Source organism: Nicotiana attenuata, chromosome 2 (assembly GCF_001879085.1).
Source record: "Nicotiana attenuata strain UT chromosome 2, NIATTr2, whole genome shotgun sequence".
Taxonomy (NCBI): Eukaryota; Viridiplantae; Streptophyta; class Magnoliopsida; order Solanales; family Solanaceae; genus Nicotiana; species Nicotiana attenuata.
Window position 1 is genome coordinate 92,381,977 of NC_031990.1, and position 20,045 is coordinate 92,402,021.

The 20,045-nt window shown below is 38.2% G+C and overlaps 2 protein-coding genes across 3 annotated transcripts in view; both read right to left on the reverse strand.

The window, feature by feature from the left end:
* LOC109215106 (E3 ubiquitin protein ligase DRIP2-like) lies at window positions 732-11,450 on the reverse strand. Of its 2 annotated transcripts, XR_002066312.1 has the most exons (8): window positions 10,991-11,450; window positions 8,595-8,694; window positions 7,604-7,928; window positions 3,138-3,586; window positions 2,980-3,030; window positions 2,340-2,412; window positions 1,480-1,572; window positions 1,308-1,397 (listed from the first exon to the last, which is right to left on the reverse strand). XR_002066312.1 is itself a non-coding variant. In XM_019379128.1 (7 exons), the coding sequence occupies exons 1-7, from the start codon at window positions 11,103-11,105 to the stop codon at window positions 1,218-1,220; spliced, it is 1,293 nt and encodes a 430-aa protein (XP_019234673.1). In that variant the 5' UTR covers window positions 11,106-11,450; the 3' UTR covers window positions 732-1,217. The 2 variants fall into 2 exon arrangements, 1 of the variants encoding a protein (XP_019234673.1); XM_019379128.1 differs by lacking the exon at window positions 1,480-1,572 and having other exon boundaries at window positions 732-1,397.
* The window catches only part of LOC109223084 (auxin-responsive protein IAA16-like), a 9,347-nt gene continuing 3,422 nt past the window's right edge, over window positions 14,121-20,045 (reverse strand). The window contains exons 3-5 of the mRNA XM_019387345.1: window positions 14,719-14,833; window positions 14,276-14,337; window positions 14,121-14,158 (exon numbers count right to left, since the gene is read on the reverse strand). Coding sequence (XP_019242890.1) covers window positions 14,121-14,158; window positions 14,276-14,337; window positions 14,719-14,833 — 215 coding nt within the window. The remainder of the gene's footprint in view (window positions 14,159-14,275; window positions 14,338-14,718; window positions 14,834-20,045) is intronic.

Below are 20,045 nucleotides of genomic sequence, written 5' to 3' on the forward strand. Positions count from 1 at the left end.
ATCATCAACTTGAGTTAGTAATTAGTACAAGGGGTAAAAATAGCACGGTCTAGCCAGTTTTCGGACTGGTCATTCAAAAATAGCCAGCGATTACCAAGTCAATGAAAAATAGCCACTATTTTGCTGCAACAGAGACCGGTCCAGCATAATATACTGGAGTTCAGTGCACCTGTGTATGAACTTCCAGCATAATATGCTGGAACTCCAACACGCGGAAAGTTCCAGTATAATATACTGGAGATTCGAGCACTTGTGTATGAACTTCCAGCATATTATACTGGACCGGTATACTTTGCTGGAACTCCAGTATATTATGCTGGAGTTCTAGTGTACTTATGCTGGAACTCCATCATATTATGCTGGAGTTCCAGCATACTTATCCTGGACCTCCAGTATAATATGCTGGAGTTCAAGTATACTTATGCTGGAACTCCAACATAATATACTAGCATATTTTTCGGGTTTTCAACAATATTTTCGCGCAGATTTATCTTTACATGAAAAGTGGCTAAATTTCGATTACTTTTGAAATTGGGCTATTTTTGAACGACCACTTGTAAATCTGGCTATTTTTAAATTTCTCACGTACAAGGGAGTAGTCAAATCACACAATAGTCTTGTTATATATCTTGTTGTCTGGGCTTTGAATCCATTGTTATGCAAACTTTTAGTATTTATGTCTATTTTTGTTTTTTTGGGCTGATATGAATTTAAATGGAACAACATGATCAGAAATATTAATGTATCATGCATTAACACATATATATATATATACATTTTTTTTTGCCTATGTATACGCAGTTTGAGCCTAATATGATGGGATCAGTTGACACACAAAACCTGCCCTGAATCTGCCTCTGTTCACAAGACATAAATCTGTTTAAATTAAGATTACAAGGTAGTGTGCAAACATACAACAAAACGGAGAAACACCAATTCAACTTGAAAACATTGCATCTCCGCAGAGTACCAGAAGTGCGTGCTTAGCTTGAATTTTCACTGCACTCTGTCAAAGCTCATCTCCTTCATCGTCTCGTTGCTCATTTGCTTCCTGATTTGTAAAAATTTGCAGCACCAGCCGATGTAAATAGTATATAAGTCTAATGTCTCACTACATTCCTAATACAAGACTCGCTAATGAAGCAGATCCGGGCTGCTACTTCAACTTGTGCCCAAGCGTCATAGATTATCGAGTATGTGAAGGCATAAAGAATAATTCAAGAAGACATAAGGCTTGGAACCTTGCGAGCATACGCCAATACCATCACGAAATCCTTAGCTGATGAACCAACTGTTGCTGGAGCTATTTCTGAAACAGTAGTTTGTAGCCACATATCAACCAAATTACTCAGTTGGAGAGTGGGAACTACCAACTGCCCCATGTATCTAATCTCAACCTACAAGAGAAACAAAATAGTTAGCACAACATAAAAATCATCAATTGAGTAATGTTTTTGACATTGAGATTTAGTGATTTACTGTGAAAAGAACACTCTCTCTCTTCCTCCCTCAATCCCTCTTGTTTTTATTGATCGGCTACACTTGTCACCCACAGATACCTCCCAGACAAGTCTGATTAAGAATAACACATCCATTTATTTGATTCACAGTCAGAGCAAAAGTAAGCGTAAAAAGAGATTAGTTAATAAAGATGCTAAAACTCATCACAACCAAACACTAAATCTAAAAAATTTGCCTGCTCATTTTGCTATTCACTCGAGTCAAAATCACAATAAACTTAGCCCGACTTAATTTTTTGATATTGGTGGTGTCCGCGTCAAATTGTGTGCACCTCGACTAATCCACTGAACAGAAAGACAACCTATCCAATTGCAAGCACAGGTTGCATAGGTAAGGCTGCACAGCAGGGTTTGATTCGTAGACTCACACAAAGAGCCGTAGCCGGAGTTCAAAATTGATATCACACAGGTTGTTGCTCCTATGATTCAACCACTAGGCCATTTCCTCGGGACTCATTTTATTAACAACTAGACATAGTCCAACTCCATATGTTCATATATATCACTACAAAGTGCTCGGAACTACCACTTTTCAACTAGCCACAGCAAGGTGCACTAGTTCATTTTGAAGTTGGGGCTTACTCAAAATTTTCTGTCCCTTTGCATTATCCATAGATTTTCATACTCAACCAATTTTCTTGAACTCCAAGTTGTGAAACTGACAGACCAACATTACACCCAACAGAATAAGGAATTACAGGAAGTCATGGTCCTACATTATTTTTTCAAACTTCAAACCGGAATAGGTAGGACAATAAATAAATGCTAATGAAATTTATTGATTGCTAAATTTCCCCAAAAAAAAAAAAAGATAATTACCTCATCTTCGCTAGAAAGATCCAACTTCCTCGTCAAGTATTTTTGGATGAACGAAACTGGAATATTGCCATCCCTATAATAGAATGTAAAAGATGTGAATACAACCATGAGCTTTACCTTTCAGTAAAAGGCAAAAAAGGTGCATGTAGAGCTGCTTTATCAAATGCTCAAACTTAAGTCAACTTAAATCAAGCTCTAAGTTTGTCCTCCCAGCACAGTTAATGCAATCAGGTTGTTTTTTCTCTTTTAAATAAATTATAAATCTGAATGTACTCAGACTTATAGCATAACCAACTATGAAGATCAGCTCAAGTACTCTTGGATAGACACAAAGTAGTTACCATTATCTTTCACTTCTAGTTTTTGCATTTTTTTTTTTTTTTGTAGGAGAGATTGACATGACTTCCCCATAGCTACTTTGCGAAATTGGAGAAGAAGAAATGATACATCAAACCTCCAACTTCTTACTCCAAGAAGGGCATAAAATGTTACCAGGTTCAAGTATAGATTTTCATAATATAGATATTCTTTGTGCAAGGTAAATGTCTTGGTTAGAGCATAATACTAAACCTAGACAAAACGGTAGGACGAAGAAAATTGCTCTCGCTGCGGTATAAAATGCAATCACAAACAAACTTACTTTATTCTCAAGTAACTTGCAGAAATCTGGGGCAAGGGTGTATCTCCCTCCCTGAAACAGTTAATTTGAGAGTTATTAATAAAAATATTATATAGTTCAATCTCTACTCTATAAACAGATAAACAGAGAAGTACGGTAAGATAAAAGCAGATTCTTACTGGTCTTCAGAGGCCACTAATGAGAACCAAATTGGATTAGTCCTCCTGGAACATTTAAAACTGATCGAATCCAGCACAGTTTGTGCTGATACATTAAATTCTCCAAAAGTTGACGCTTTCTTTAGGCAAATTTTTCGCAACTTCTTAGGTTTTTCAGATTCTGGAGGACCAGGACCATATTCATTCTTGTCATCTTGGACTTTCAATTTCTGTCCATGTTTTTTGACTTTAGTTTTCCGGAATTGACCCTCATTGTCATGACAATGCGGACTTCCTGATTTGCCAATAGAACCCTGAGAAGTAAATGTTGAACACTTATTCTTGTTTGCTACTTCCACCAAACAATTCAAAGGGTTCCATAAATTAACTTTGCCTTCCCATTGCTCCGTGCCATTGTCTGTTTCTTTGTCCATTGTGGGATGGCTAGAATGCTCGGTGTTGGAATAATTCTGGAAAAATCATATGATTAACCAATATAATAATATCCACAGAGAAATAGGGATATCATTGACTAAAGAAAACCTTATCAGGACGAAAAAGAGACGACGGAAAATGCACAAATCATATATCATGCACATATAGCTCTAATGTAACACTTGAGCTTCAAGAATTGACTTCCTCATCAAGGACTCCTGCTCTATCATGTAGACCATGTGTGATTAGATTAATAGTATAGAGTATGCTTCCTAATTCTGACATGGTTAGAACTCTCAGTGTGTTCAGGTAATTTTTCTTATCTAAGAACTTTCTTACTTCATATATTCTGAACTTACCTTATTTTAAGTAGCCTAAACTCATGAATAAGGAGCTTCCCATTTAAAATTGAATTTTTGGTTACTGTTAAAAAGTCTTTCTCTTCTCTTTTTCTATGGTAACAGAGTTTGGGTAATGAATCCCTCTAAAACTCAAAATTTCAGGTTAATGTTTCATCTACTTTTTCCGTTACTCCTTCGCCCCCAATTCAAGCTACACTGATGATGTCCTGGAGATTCGCAAGACCATTCCTCTTTCCGGTGGTTGAGAACAGATTCCTCTCTGAATGTGATGCAAGAAGCACTTTCTTTCCGGTGTTCAGTTACCAGCAAGTTTGCGGAGGAAACGATTCTAAGACTACTTTTCTTTTTGGTGATTGTGCACTATTTACGACAATATTTGAACGAATCATGCAAATGATTGCTTCTAAACAATAATTTTCCTGGCACGTGGCTCTTAAATTTTTAATTTTGATTTGCAAACTCAAGTTGCTCACTACTTTGAGTTTGACGTGGGATTTTGAAAGTCAAGAGAATTAGTACAGCTATATGTTAAGAGTAATCTGGATTTAATATGTGTTTAAGTTAATAGTATAGGATATTCTTCCTAATTCTGCAATGGTTAGGAATCACGATTTTTTAGGAATTTCCCTATTTAATAGCCTTCATTATTTTATGTATTCTAGAATTACCTATTTGTTTTTCCTGAAGGGCAAGAATGGTGTGGGCATTTTGGTGGATAGGGAACTTAGAGAGTCTGTGGTAGAGGTTAGGCGGGTGAATGATAGGTTAATATCTATTATGTTGGTGGTTGGAGAGTGCATCCTAAATGTCGTTAGCGCTTATGCGCCACAAGTAGGCTTGGATGAGGAGGTTAAGAGGCGTTCCTAGGAGGGTTTGGACGAGATTGTGCATAGTATTGTGCCTGCTGAGAGGTTATTTATAGCAGGGGATTTCAATGGACATATTGGGTCGACTGTAGGCGGCTATGGCGAGGTGCATGGTGGCTTCGGTTTTGGGGATAGGAACACAGGAGGTACTTCGCTGTTGGATTTCGCTAAGGCATTTGAGCAGGTGATTGCGAACTCCAGTTTTCCGAAGGAGGAGGAGCATTTGGTTACTTTTTAGAGTACGGTGGCGAAGACTCAGATTGACTATCTTCTCCTTAGGAGGTGCGACAGAGGCCGGGTGAGACCCTCGTGACGCAGCATAGGCTCTTGGTGATGGACGTCGGTATCATGATGAAGAGGAGGAAGAGGACTGCACGAGGTCGATCAAGGATTAGGTGGGGAGCCTTGACTAAGGATAAAGCTCAGGAGTTGGAAGAGAGGTTATCGGTTGTGGGAGCCTGGAGGAGTAGTGGGGACGCAAGGGATATGTGGTCGACGACGGCGGTTTATATAAGGGAGGCGGCAAGAGAGATGTTGGGAGTCTCGAAGGGTTACGCTGGTGGGCTCAAAGGCGACTGGTGGTGGAATGAGGTGGTCCAAGGTAAAGTGGAAGCGAAGAAGGCGGCGTACCTGAAGTTAGTAGGGAGCACATGCGAGGTAGAGAGGAGTGCGAACATAGAGAGGTATAAAGTAGCTAGGAAGTAGGCGAAACTGGCGGTCACGGAGGCTAAGACTGCGGCTTTTGGTTGTCTGTACGAGGAACTAGGGTCCAAAGGCGGGGAGAAGAAACAATTCCGGCTGGCCAAGGCAAGAGAGGAGAAGGCTCGGGATCTGGACCAAGTGAGGTGCATCAAAGACGAGGACGGTAGAGTATTGATGGGAGAGGCACAGATTAAGTGGAGATGGAAGACTTACTTTCATAAACTTCTTAATGAAGAAGGGGATCGGGATATTGTGCTAGGCGAGTTGGGGCATTCCGAAAGTCACCGCGACTTTGGGTACTGTAGGCGCATGCGTAAGATGAGCAGGGGCAGAGCTATAGGGCCTAACGAGATCCCGGTAGAATTATGGAGGTGTGTGGGTAGAGCAGGTTTGGAGTGGCTGACTGGGCTTTTTAATGTTATTTTCAGGACGAAGGGGATGCCGGATGAGTGGAGGTGGAGTACGGTGGTTCCGTTGTACAAGAACAAAGGTGACATCCAAAGTTGCAACAATTATAGGGGTATCAAATTATTGAGTCATACCATGAAATTTTGGGAGAGGGTGGTAGAAGCGAGGGTGAAGAGGAAGGTGTCTATATCTGACAACCAGTTCGGTGTCATGCCGGGTTGTTCTACTACGGAAGCTATCCACCTTATTAGGAAGTTGGTGGAACAGTACAGGGATAGGAAGACGGATCTGCACATGATGTTTATTGATCTGGAGAAAGCGTATGACAAGGTTCCTTGGAGATGCCTAGAGGCTAAAGGTGTGCAGATTGCTTACATTAAGGCGATTAAGGACATGTATGATGGAGCTAAGACTCGGGTTAGGACAATGGGAGGCGACTCTGAGCATTTTCCGGTTGTTATGGGGTTACACCAAGGATTTGCGCTCAGCCCATTCTTATTTGCCCTGGTGATGGACGCACTGACACACCATATTCAAGGGGAGGTGCCATGGAATATGTTATTCGCTGATGACATAGTTCTGATTAACGAGACGCGGAGTGGCGTTAACGAGAGGCTGGAAGTTTGGAGACAGGCCCTTGAGTCTAAGGGTTTCAAGTTGAGCAAGACGAAAACGGAATATCTTGAGTGCAAGTTCAGTTCCGAGCCGAGGGAAGCGGGCATGGACATGAGGCTTGGATCGCAGGTCATTTCCAAGAGAGGCGGTTTCAAGTACCTTGGGTCGGTTATCCAGGGGGATGGGGAGATCGACGAGGATGTCACACACCGTATAAGAGCGCAGTGGATGAAACAGAGGTTAGCATCTCGAGTCTTGTGTGACAAGAAAGTGCCACCGCCACTCAAAGGTAAGTCTTATAGAGCGGTGGTTAGACCGGCCATGTTGTATGGGACTGAGTGTTGGCTAGTTAAGAACTCACATATCTAGAAGATGAAAGTAGCAGAAATGAGGATGTTGAGGTGGATGTGCGGGCACACTAGGATGGATAAGATTAGGAATGAAGATATTCACGAGAAGGTGGGCTTGGCTCCCATAGATGACAAGATGCGGGAAGCGAGGCTCAGATGGTTCGGGCACATACAGAGGAGAAGCCCGGATGCCCCGGTTAGGAGGTGCATGCGGTTGGCGTTGGTGGGTACGAAGAGAGGTAGAGGGAGGCCTAAAAAGTATTGGGGAGAGTTGATCAGGCAGGATATGGCGAGGCTTCAAATCTCCGAGGATATTGCCCTCAATAGGAAGCTGTGGAGGTCGAGCATTAAGGTTGTAGGTTAGGAGGTAGTTGAGCATATTTCTAACTCGTACCAGTGTGAGGCTACGCTAAGAGGACTTAGTCTTAGACTGCTAGTGGTCAATGTTGTGTTCACACTACTCTTCCGTTTTCTTAGTGTCGAGCCTTATTTGCTGGTTATTATTTTTGCTTTCCATCTATTTACTGGTTCTTGTGATGTTATTATTTCTATGAGGTTTTATTGATGGTACTGATATATTGTCTCTTTTCTTCTTCTTGAGCCGAGGGTCTATCGGAAACAACCTCTCTACCCCTTGTAAGGTCTGCGTACACACTACCCTCCCCAGACCCCACTTGTGGGATTTTATTAGGTCGTTGTTGTTGTTGTTGTAAAATTACCTATTTAAGGTTTGAAGAACATGACTTTACCTGCCTTTTATTCTGAGCAAACCTTTTCAAAGTCTCAGGTGAGCTAGAGCTATCCGGTTCTTCCCCAGAATCTTCCTCATTTTTAATTGGTCTTTCAACAGGAAAGGTGGAGCCCGGTAATACTTTTCTTGCTGCCGATTTTGATCTTTTTCCTCTCATTCCAGTTTGCGTGGATACTCTAGGAGTGCTGACCACCAGTGATGAAAGTGATCTCTCTTTCCTCCTAACTGGCAATGCAACCGAAGGCACAATTTCAGGCGCTTTCACTTTTCGCCTCTTATAAGGGAATATCTTTGCTCTTACATCTTCTAGGTTATGATCTGGCCTGAAAAATCATTCATAGCACATTAGCTACTTAAGCACAAAACAAGCAGCAGAACACCGTGATTCAGCTCAGTATTGTTAACGAAATACTAACACATCTATGTCCAGAAAACATGAAATGCTTAAGATGACTAGCATCTCTGTTTCTTTGAAGATAGATTACATACAGAATAAAAGCAGTGGAGGTGGGAGAATGCAAAAGGTCTTAACTCTTTAAGAAATTTGAACCTCAAGTGAGCATTGCGCATAGGCAAATTAATCAGAAATAATTTGAGTAACTAAGAAGTAAGGAGAGGACTCATGCACAGCCATGCATTTTAACTCTCACCAAAAAGAAAAAAGGTACAAACTAAATGGCAATAGCTTCCAGCTAAGATATCCCATCAAGAAGCCTCGTTGCTGACGGCAAGCTGCAGAGGAAACAGGGGAACAACACACTCTCTAAAACTGAACATCAAATACTTTTTCTTGTTAAATTTGATCAGCTTGCAGAATAAAGTTGCTTAATTTTGAAGAAATCTTTTACTAGTAGTTCCAGGTGGTGGACAAAAAGAAAATATTATGCAAAACAGAAGAGGTCAGATAATTGTCAAATTGAGTACTCAAGCAAACGTTTGATGTTAAGAACTAATAAAAAAAGCGCAAGGAGCTAGAAGAAAATTGTTACCTCAATTTCTCTAACGGGGCACAGCCTAAGTCAGTGTTGCATATTGGACAGCATTCCAATTCTTCATCAGAGAGCTTCTTATAGATGCAATTCCTGCAAACTAAGTGGAGTTCCACAAGAAAATTGTCAAAACAATTGTCATTCATTCGAAATAACAAGTACCACGTTCAAAATTGCTGAAATCAGAAAGCAAACTCCCACTTTTAAGAGGAAAGAGAAGAGTGTAAGAAATCAATCAAGCCATTCATCCAACAAGATGTATCAAACAACATATACTGATTAGGAAAATCAAAGCATGTTTCTTCTTAAAAGATGATAAAGAAATTAACCTTAGAAAATTGCATAAATAACAGGAATGTTTGAAAAAAAATTCCAATTGCTTGTGTGCTCTTTTTTTGTTGGAGCGACAAGCATATATTGACAGTTGAGGCCAAGGCTGGAGACGATTTGTCACTGAGATAACATTATTGGACACAATGAAATATAATAGAGATATCGGATAAGAATTAGATCTTTCCTTTTACAGAGTTGTGTTGAAGCTCAATTCTACATTATTATTCAAGTTGCTCAGAACTAAATATTGATCTCGCAGTGGGCAAAGTATTAACCAAAAAAATTCCACATACCTCCACTATTTAAGTTATATACAGTGACGGTGTAAAGAATCTTTTACACTATACATACTAAGCTTTTCTTGGGTAACCAACTCACTGGAACCATAAATAATCACTTAAGATTTAACTTATATACACTGAAAAGTAAAAGATTTTTACATATAAATGTTGTTTAACGACTGTTACAAATCCATACTTGCTGCGGAAAGTTACCTCGAATTGGCTTTAGAGTCATCTGATAATGTAAATATTCTTTACACTTCGTGTAGAAAAGTTAAACTCAATAACCTATAATTGGCTTTTATGTCAAAATATTTTTACACTACCACCATATATGACGTGGTTTTTATGAAATGAGATTGATCGAGCAGGTAGTCCGATCCCAATTATTTCATAAAGGAAATATATTGACCTTATATACCAACTACCCTCGATTCTCGAATCATTCAAATACCCAGCAAGCATGGAGGTGTACATAGTTCATGTAAAGCAAAAGAATACTAGACTCCTCTTAACTTCTAAGCACATATGAAACATCCAAATGTTAGGAAGCTACTCCCAATGTTTCCTTTTATATGACATTATTCCTTATTAGCCCGTCAAAAAAAATTATATTTGAGAATAATATACTTTAAAATTTTCATTTTACCCTTAATGAGAAGCAAACAAATGCATGATATGTGTTGGGATGGTGTGAGCAAAAGTCCCGCATTGGTAGTTTAAAAGAAATGGAAGCTACATATAAGTTATAGGTATACTCTTAATGGCGTGAGGCATACTGTGGAAAAGTGTGTAGGCTTAGCCCAAATTGAACATTATCACACCATGTTAAGAGTATTTATTTTTTAGTTGATTTAGCCCAACAACATCTTTTAAGACCACAAGTTTCAAAAATTCTTAAACTCCATGCCGAAGTCAATCTAGGCAACATAAACCAGAAAAGATATACAATTTCAACTTCAACGACAAGCTTAGATAATAGAAATTGATGTAAATGCAGCAAACCCAAATTATGAAAAATAACTCCAATAGTAAAAAAAAAAAAAAAAAAAAAAAAAAAAAAAAAAAAAAGAACTTCAAAGCAACAAAACATTCGAGTGGCACAATGACCAACAAATCTAACCTCCTGCTTGGATGGTTGTTTCCCGTGGTTCATTATTGTATTGTTTTCATTGATACCATGTTTGTTTCCATTGTTCTTAAAATTATATTGTATGGTGTTGTAAACCCGTTATAACTCCGTTGTTATATAATCATGAAAAAGCTCAAATTTCACGAATTTGGTGGTTTTTGCATATTTACTCATAATAACTTTAAGGGGCCTTGGAACAAGGGTAAAGTTGTCTCCGTGTGACCTATAGGTCATGGATTCGATCCGTGGAATCAGACATTGATGCTTGCATCAGGTAGGCTGCCTACATCACACCCCGTTGGAGTGCGGTCCTTCCCCGGGCCTTGCGTGAATGCAGGATGCTACGTGCACCGGGCTGCCTTTTACTCATACAAATGTTATTAAACCACAACACACGATATTGTCTATGCAAACACTACATTCTACATTCATTAATGCAGTACAATACAACACAATATGATACTATACAACATGATACAACAACAACAACAACACAGTTGAATCCCACAAGTGGGGTCTGGGAGGATACTGTGTACGCAGACCTTACCCCTGCTCTGGAGGATTAGAGAGGTTGTTTCCGATAGACCCTCGGGTAACGACCATCCAAACAGGCCATAATAGATGAATACAGATAGAGAGAGGGAACTCACATGTATGAAGACATTCAGAAATAGTCGTAGCATCTCTCAAGAGTCTGTGACAAAGGGGGCAAGTCAAGCATGCCACAATTGTATCTCTTTTCACCTTCACCGCTTGATTCGACATTTCTCTTCTTTAAATTACTTATCAGCTCTGCTAATTGAAGTATAGCTTTGTCAAATACAAGAACCTCTTAAACCCTCGTGCTCAATCGGTGCATGCTCGAAATTAACACATTGGGACACATAAAATTTTGCGTACATTCCCATCTCTTTATTTGCATTAAATCTAATAACTGAATAACAAACCCAGAATTATCAAACATATATAAGTTGGTCCTATTTGCTCGAATACTGATACAACAGAGATAAATTTTGAGATTTGAGTAAATGGGTGGATTTGATTTGGGAAAAAGAACGAACGTGGGCGATGGATATGGGTAGCGGGGTAGGGTAGATCTGCGGGGGGGGGGGGGGGTGATCTCCTCTTCGGTGTGTATATATCTGTGTCGGGTTTTGGGTTTGGGAGTCGGAGATTCACAGGCTTGTACTTTTACCTACAATAACCCTTAGGCGCTGTTTGGTTGGCCTTTTAAAAAAATTAATCCAAGTATAAATTTTAGGCGCTATTTGGTTGTCCTTTTAAAAAAGCTAATCCAAGTATAAAATTTAGCAAACTAATTATAATGAGTCCATTACTTAAATGGATACTTAATTATTCAAAATTACCTAGTAAAGTTATGTTTTTTTTATTTGAAACAAAAAAAGTTATTTAGCTATGACTATAACATTCAGAAAGTTATCCAATCAGTTTTTTAAGATTTTTTGGTGGCTAAATACCCATTTTATCTTCTAGATTATCAATTTTTATCTTTTTATTTTTTACTATTATGATATTTTTTTTCTTTTTTAATTTATATTATAAACTTACCCGTAAAACAAATAAATCTTATTTATAAAGTAAAAATAGTTACTCAGCATAAACCCGAGTAATAATAGAGTTGGGACGGGTTACTATTAGTTAGTGGGTCGGATGTAAGGAATAAAATGAGAAGTCATGTGGCCTAATAATAAGTGAGAAAACTACACATTAAAAGGAGTCTCATATATTTCTGCGTTAGAACATTGTATGCAAAAATAAATGAAAGGTAATTTTAAACCATTTACTAAACGATAGGGGTAGTTTTAATCTTTTACCAAATATATTTTATATAATCAGTGCATAAAACTCAAACTTGAAAAAATATATTACGATAAGTTAGGACCCACTATCACAATGTTACTTCATACACTATACACTGACTTAAAAGCCTGTTTGGAACCAGCTTTTAAGCCATTTTTAGATATTGGGAGTGTTTGGCAAAAAAGAAAACAGCTTAAAAAAGTTAAAACTGGCTTAAAAACAGCTTGTATTGACAATTATTTTTATTGTTTTAAGAAGTTTTACTCCATATATAAATTTATTGGCCTCCCTTTTGGTTAGTAAAATAATACGTTGGTCTGTTATGGTTTTCAGGTTTGCCAGGACGTCCATTTGGTCTAAGCAACATTCTTCTTGGTTGGATCATTTGTGGAGTTTTTGGTTTGATTTGGTCTCTTTACTCTTCTAGACTTGATGAGGATGCAGAGTCTGGATTATCCCTTTAATTAAGTTTATTTAGCGTTACATCGAGTGATTTTATTTTGTGTCTCACACAACTTACACTAGTTGTGTGAGACCTCTTTTTATATCACATATTTGTGGACACATATCTTACACATTTGGGTCCACAAAATTCTGGGACTCACACAGTTGTGAGACAAAAAAGAGGCCTCATACAACTAGTGTCAGTTGTGTGAGGCACAAAATAAAATTTTTCTAATGCAATCACCTAATTAGAAGCATCGATCAATATGTGTTTTAATTTGTTATAATAGATAATTCATCTTCTTCTTTTTTTGGAATACCAATCCACTTTTATAGTCGTCGACTCGTCGTCTTACCAATCGACTCGGACACCAGATTGTCCGTGCCCGCCTATTTTGTTCCGCGCTAAATAGAATGGCTTTTTAAGTTGTGTTGCACCCGCCACGCCCCGACCCAGTTGAAGTTAGTTACTTGAATTTATTGCTTTTGATTCAAATTATTTATATATATATATATATATATGTATGTATACAAAAATCTAAAATATATACATAAGATCACACTCTTTCTAAATTACCTCGATCATGTATTCGCCTTTGGTGGAAGACATAGACACATACGACAGACATGCATGCAAGCATATATTGTCTCGTTGTTAATGTTACAGATTTTTTCTCCAAATTTTGATGGGTCATGAGGACATGCATGATATACAAAATACACAAAATTATTTTGTTCATATGCAAAATATATGGAAAGATTGGTTGACATTGCACATGAATATGCTCCATCCATTTGAGGGAATTAATTAATGAACTGCACTCATTATTGATAAACGAAATATATATACAGTTGACGGACAGAGATAACGTAGTTACGAGTTCACGTGAATCCAGTAGTTTTTGTCTGATTATATATGTATATTATAGGATTGTGAACCCAGTTATTATTATATATTAACTTAAGATTATTTTAGGAACCTATATAGACTTCAAATTCTCGAATCCGCGTCAGCGAGGCTTTAAGCAGCAACTTATACTGGCAAAATTATTAGGCAAACAATTCATAGGGACAGTTTTAAACAAGAAAGAAACAAGATCCTGGAGCACGAATTGTTAAGGTTTTCAGCCCTAGATATATTACAGAGATATGCTACACTCATTGTCTCCGTGTGATCTATAAATCACGGGTTCGAGCCATGGAAGTAACTACTAATATTTTCATTAAGGTAGGTTGTCTACAACACACCCCTTGACTACTTGAGTTGCGATCCTTTCTGAGACCCTACGTGAAACCGGATTGCCTTGTACAGCATGCATGTTGTACAGGACAATGCTTCACTTATTAATAAATAAATGCACATCACACTATTAATATGTTCATACCTATTCGGGCTATCACTGCTACAATCGACGAAATTCTGATTGATTATATAGTTATATTCATAAAAGAAAAGCACTCGATTTCTCCAGAGAAAGATCAAAAAGAGCATGATGTGGAATTTGCACGACTTCTTCAGCTTCTGTTCTTGCATTTCTCCATATCCTTAGGTGCTGAAGTTAAATTCAGACAATAATCAGTATTCTAGTCTAGATTCTAAGTAAACTCGAACTTGTTTAAACAAAGCAAAGGTAAGCATAAATAACACTATAATAAAATATATGTCATACCTAGTCCTATTGCTTCAGTTCCTTTCATGATGCGCAAACGCTTGCAAGATTCAACAAACATCCTGTTTCAAATCTCAGTAATAAATATTACTTGACAATCTAACAAAAATGATAATTAACCTACTACGATGTCGTATAAAAAGTATTTATATTGTTCATATGTGTATAACTTGAATTCTTGTAAAATAAACTTAATTAAGTTATAAGTGTATATTAACAGTGTAAAGACTTTTTACGCCATCAACATAATTAAATATATATATATATATATATATATGTTAATTATTATTTTTATGAGAGATCACCAGTTAATTTCTATTATAGAATTCACATGCAGTTTACAGGTGATATAATCGTATACAATATATTATAGTTTATATTGTCGGTGCATAATATTTGAACTTTTTAATATAATGAAATAGTTAGAGGTGTCAGAATTTTACCCCCAAGGGACATCGCCGACAAGCATCCAATCACCATCTTTGTCTTCAAAAGTAGGAACATAATTCAAAACGTCCATCAACTTTCTTTCATTCATGAAGTCTTTCATTCCTTGGACTTCACAGCTTCCTTTTAGTCGGTACAACATACATAATGTGTTAAACCAACAATTTAAAGTTCAGACTTCAGACACAAAAAGGATAAGATAGCTAAGAGCACAAGGTATTCTGCTTTCATGCATATTATACGGAAGGATTGTACTTCAAGGGATGTGATATAGACATATATTGATGAATTAGGAATTAAGATAAAGATTTGTGATAAATATTGTTAAAACTCTACAAAGAATTGAATCTATAGTAAGGAAAGAAGGTGCTTGTGGTGGAAGGGTTGGCGGTGGTATGGTGGTGGTGGTGAAGAAGATGCTGGGTTGGGAAGATGAAGGGGCGAGATTTTTTCTTTTCTATATTATTTTTCTTTGGGAAGATGAGGAAAGGGGGTGGGGGTGGGGGTAGGGGTAGGGGACAGAGGTTTTTTTTTTTTTTTCTAAATTTATGACACGTGTCAGATGCTGATTGGCGCGTGTAATAGCACTTTTTTAGCAGATGTGGTCAAATACCGAAGTGGTGTATAATTGACACACCTTCAAAATAAATTTTTGGTGTGTAATATTATTCTCGTATTTAACAGGTGTGTAAGAGAAATTTGGGGACAAGGTCGATGGGTAAAGTATGCATTTTGCCAATAAGCAATATCAGTCGGTTGTTATGTGCTGGAACGTGTCAACAAACCCAAAATTAAAGAGAAAAGTTATATACTAGCGAAATTCCTTGTCGCATAAGTAGCGACCTGCACGAATGGTGTAACGACTGCCCCGCTGTCTCCGACATGGACCCGGTGAAATTGAATTCTCCGTGAAGATGCGGAGTACCAACATCACTAGGAGATTATTATTTCACCTTGTTAATAGTAAGTATGTGTACACGTGGGAGTTAGTTAGACAATTAGTGGGAATGAGTTGTCTATATATAGGTGGTTAGCTCAATGTAACAGTACGCGTTTTTCATTTCAATTTTAATACAACACTCTGCTTCTTCTCTTCTCTCTCTAACTCTTTTATGGCATTATCAGATTAGGGATTCCATTGTTGATTCACTCGAACTTCTTCATGGTATCAGAGCGATAGAATCGCGATTGCGAGTTGAATTCGTTGATCATGTTCTATTCATAGCAATCTCAACCTTTGAATTGCAGTTTGTGTATAAGGATTAACAATGGCGGCAAAAACTGATCTTGACCATAATCACCCACTATTTCTTCACCCATTGGACACCATCAAAGCTCCGATCATCTCAATTCAGTTGACTGGTTCAGAAAACTATTCCACCTGGAGTCGTACGATGGAGATCCAGCTGTTAGGAAAGAACAAGCTAGGGTTAGTCGACGGTACTCTAAAAAAGGGGGATTTTGATACGGAACTAGGTCATCAATGGGATAGATGCAATGTTATTATCCTAGGGTGGATTATGAGCTCAGTATCAAAGGAATTGAGTACTGGAATATTATATGCAAGAGATACGAGAAAAGTGTGGGAGGATCTGTGAGAACGATTTGATAAAGTGAATACATAACGAGTGTATCAACTACACAAAGCTATAGCAACAATAACTCAGGGAACCGATAGTGTTTCAGTTTACTTCTCTAAACTCAAAAATTGTGGGATGAGTTTGACAGCATGGTTCCTCCTCCATGTGACTGTGCTAGATCAAAGAACTTCATCGAATTCATGCAAAAGCAGAAGGTATTGCAGTTTCTAATGGGCTTAAATGACAACTATGAGCAGGCTCGTAGCTAAATTCTTATGACCTGTCCAACACCAAGCATCAACAAAGCATATGCAATGCTTGTTGAAAGGGAATGTCAGAGGTCAGTAACTAATGCCTTTGTTGTTGGTGAAGGGATTGACTTGGCTGTTTTGCTAGCTGGTAAAGGAGGAAATTACCAGAATTATCAAAAACCAAAGAGAAACTGGAATGTACAATGTGATTTCTGTCACATGAAAGGCCATACAAAAGAGGGATGCTACAAGATAATTGGCTACCCTCAAGACTTCAAGAACAAGAAGAAAGGAAACACAAACACAGGTTGAGAATCTTAGCTCAAATTTTGCAGGCATTGATGATAGAATAGGAGAAATACCAGAGGTAATAAAAGAAGGAAACTAGCAAACAGCACCTCAACTCACAGCAGATCAGTATGATCAGATCATGAAGTTGCTCAACAAAGATCCTTCAAAGGAAGCAATGGCTAACATGGTAGGTACAACTTACTCCTTTATGGCTAAGATAGCAAAGGGAAATTGGATAGTCGATACAGGAGCAATCAACCATATGGTAGCTGATTTAGGAATGTTAACAGATGTTAAGGACATTAGCCCTACTAGATACAAAAGAGTTCACTTGCCTAATGGAGATTGTACAATTGTGTCACATGTTGGTAATTGTAAAATCACAGAAACAGGGGAAGTACAAGATGTACTGCATGTTCCTGAGTTTGCATACAACCTGCTTTCAGTGTCAAAGATAACAAGAGACTTACATTGCTTTGTCTCCTTTTACCCTGATTTTTGCCTATTCTAGGACCTCTCAAATGGGAAGGTGAGGGGGGCTGGTAGAGAGAAAGATGGACTTTACTTGCTGGTCCCAAAGGCTTCTCTTAAGGCTGGAAATAATACACCACCAACAGTTAAAGGACTAAGTGTACAGACAACAAAGGAGAATATATTTCTGTGGTACAAAAGGTTAGGACATGCATCTAGAGGATCTCTGAAGGAACTTCTAGGATATAAATTGGAGGATTGCAAATCTGTAATAGATAGTTGTGATGTATGTCCAATGGCTAGGCATGTGAGACAGCCTTTTTCGTTGAGCAATACTAAAGCTACTAGAGTTTTTCAATTGTTGCACTTAGATGTATGGGGACCTTGCAGTACACCAACATTTGATGGTAATAAATTCTTCCTCACTATTGTAGATGATTACTCTCGTGTGACTTGGATCTTTCTCTTGCAATTTAAAAGTGATATGATTGTTTTAAGTCATTTCTTAAGCGGATCCAAATACAGTTCAAGGGAATAGTACAGACAATTAGGTCTGACAATGGTGGAGAGTTTGTAAATTCAGCAATGCAAGACCTATGTAAGTCTATGGGAATAGTTCGCCAGAAAACCTGTATTTATACACCACAGCAAAATGGTGTAGCTGAGAGAAAACACAGACACCTACTTGAAGTTGCAAGAGCTTTCAAGTTTCAAGGTCATATCCCAATGGAATTCTAGGGACACTGTGTCCTGGCTGCAGCATATGTTATTAGCATGCTACCATCGCAGGCACTTGATGGTAAGTCACCATATGAGTTATTCTTTGGCAGGAAGCCTTCTATTTCTCATCTAAAAACACTAGGATGCTTATGTTTTGCAAGTGCCCTACCCAGGACTGATAAGTCTGCCAGTAGAGTTATCAAGGCAGTTTTTATGGGATATTCTGGATTCACTAAAGGATACATCCTCTATGATTTAGATAGACAAGCTCTTTGTCAACAGAGATGTGGTGTTCTGGGAAACTGTGTTTCCCTTTCAAGATATAAATGATGACTTTAGGAAATAAATCAATCGCGGTATTCCCGATACTACTGATGATGATTTTGGTTTTGAAGGTGCAAATGCAGATGTCCCTATTGCTGGCAACTAAGCAGCTGTATGTCTCAGATGAAAATACAGATGACATTATTCCTGATATTGAGCAGTTACATGATTTAGACAGCACTGCACATGATTCAACTGCTGAAGACCAGCCTTATATTACCACTAAAAGCACCTCCCCTATAAACAGTGATTCAGAGGCTATCACATCATTCCCTTCTCCTCCTATTGCAGAGACATATCCTAATTCCCTAAGAAGATCACAGAGGGAATCTAAGGAACCTGTCTGGCAGACAGATTATGTCACCACAAGGAAATCAGTTAACACTGTTTTATATCCCACCCATAACTATGTCTCCTATGATCATCTTTCTCCTTCTTACCAAGCATGCTTGGGTGTTTTCTCTTATGTTGTTGAGCCCAGAACCTTTCAGGAAGCTTCTAAGGATGCAAGATTGGTTGAAGCTATGCAAGATGAAATTCAAGCTTTGCAAGACAACAAGACTTGGGAACTGGTTCCTTTGCCTCAAGGGAAGACAACAAAAGGTTGCAAATGGGTATACAAAGTCAAACGCAAGGCCAATGGTGATGCGGAGAGATTCAAAGCTCGGTTGGTAACTAAAGGCTACAATCAAAGAGAGGGTCTTGATTACAATGAGACCTTCTCCCCTGTAGTGAATATCACTACTATGAGAACTGTACTTTCATTGGTAGCAATGCACAATTGGCCAGTCCACCAGCTAGATGTATATAATGCATTTCTGCAAGGTGACTTACATGATGAAATTTATATGCACTTGCCATAGGGTATTACAAGTCAGGGGGAGTCTAGATTGGTAAGTCGACCTGTAAAATCTCTCTACGGTTTGAAACAAGCAAGCAGACAATGGAACCTAATGCTAACAGAGGCCTTGTTGCAGGCTGAGTTCAAACAAAGCAACCTAGATCATTCATTGTTCATCAAGAAAAATGGAGTAGATATAGTGGTAATACTGATATATATGGATGACATGTTGGTTACAGGAAACAACCTACAGTTGATTGAAACCACCAAAGTCTTCTTACAGCAGGCCTTTAAGATTAAAGACTTAGGTGAATTGAAGTTTTTTCTTGGCATGGAGTTCAGCAGATCCAACAAGAGTACTTTGATCAACCAAAGAAAATATGCACTAGAAATAATATCAGATTTGGGATTAGGTGGAGCAAAACCAGCCTGGACTCCATTAAAGGCAAATGTCAAGCTGACAGTTCCAAAACTAGACCAGTTGCTGGGCACAACAGGAGATCAAATGTTGGAAGATGCAGGTCAATATCAGAAGTTGATCGAAAAGCTATTGTATCTAACTATGTCCAGACCAGAAATTGCATTCTCAGTACAAACTCTTAGCCAATTTATGCAACAGCCAAAGAAGTCTCATTGGGATGCAGCTATAAGAGTGGTGAAGTACATCAAAAGGGAACCAGGACTAGGGATCTTATTGAGCAGTCAAAGTTCAAATGAGATCAATGTTTTCTGTAATGCTGATTGGGCCTCATGTCCTAACACTAGGAAGTCAATGTGAGGATATCTAATTAAGCATGGAGAATCTCCAGTTTCATGAAAATCGAAGAAACAATACACAGTCTCTA

Coding starts and splice junctions, on each gene's coding strand:
- LOC109215106 (XM_019379128.1), bottom strand. CDS start 11,105: ATGTCGAATCAAGCGGTGAAGGTGAAAAGAGATACAATTGTGGCATGC. Junction 7,929..8,594: donor GCCCCGTTAGAGAAATTGAG/GTAACAATTTTC, acceptor ATGATTTTTCAG/GCCAGATCATAACCTAGAAG. Junction 3,587..7,603: donor TTGCTCAGAATAAAAGGCAG/GTAAAGTCATGT, acceptor TGATTTTTCCAG/AATTATTCCAACACCGAGCA.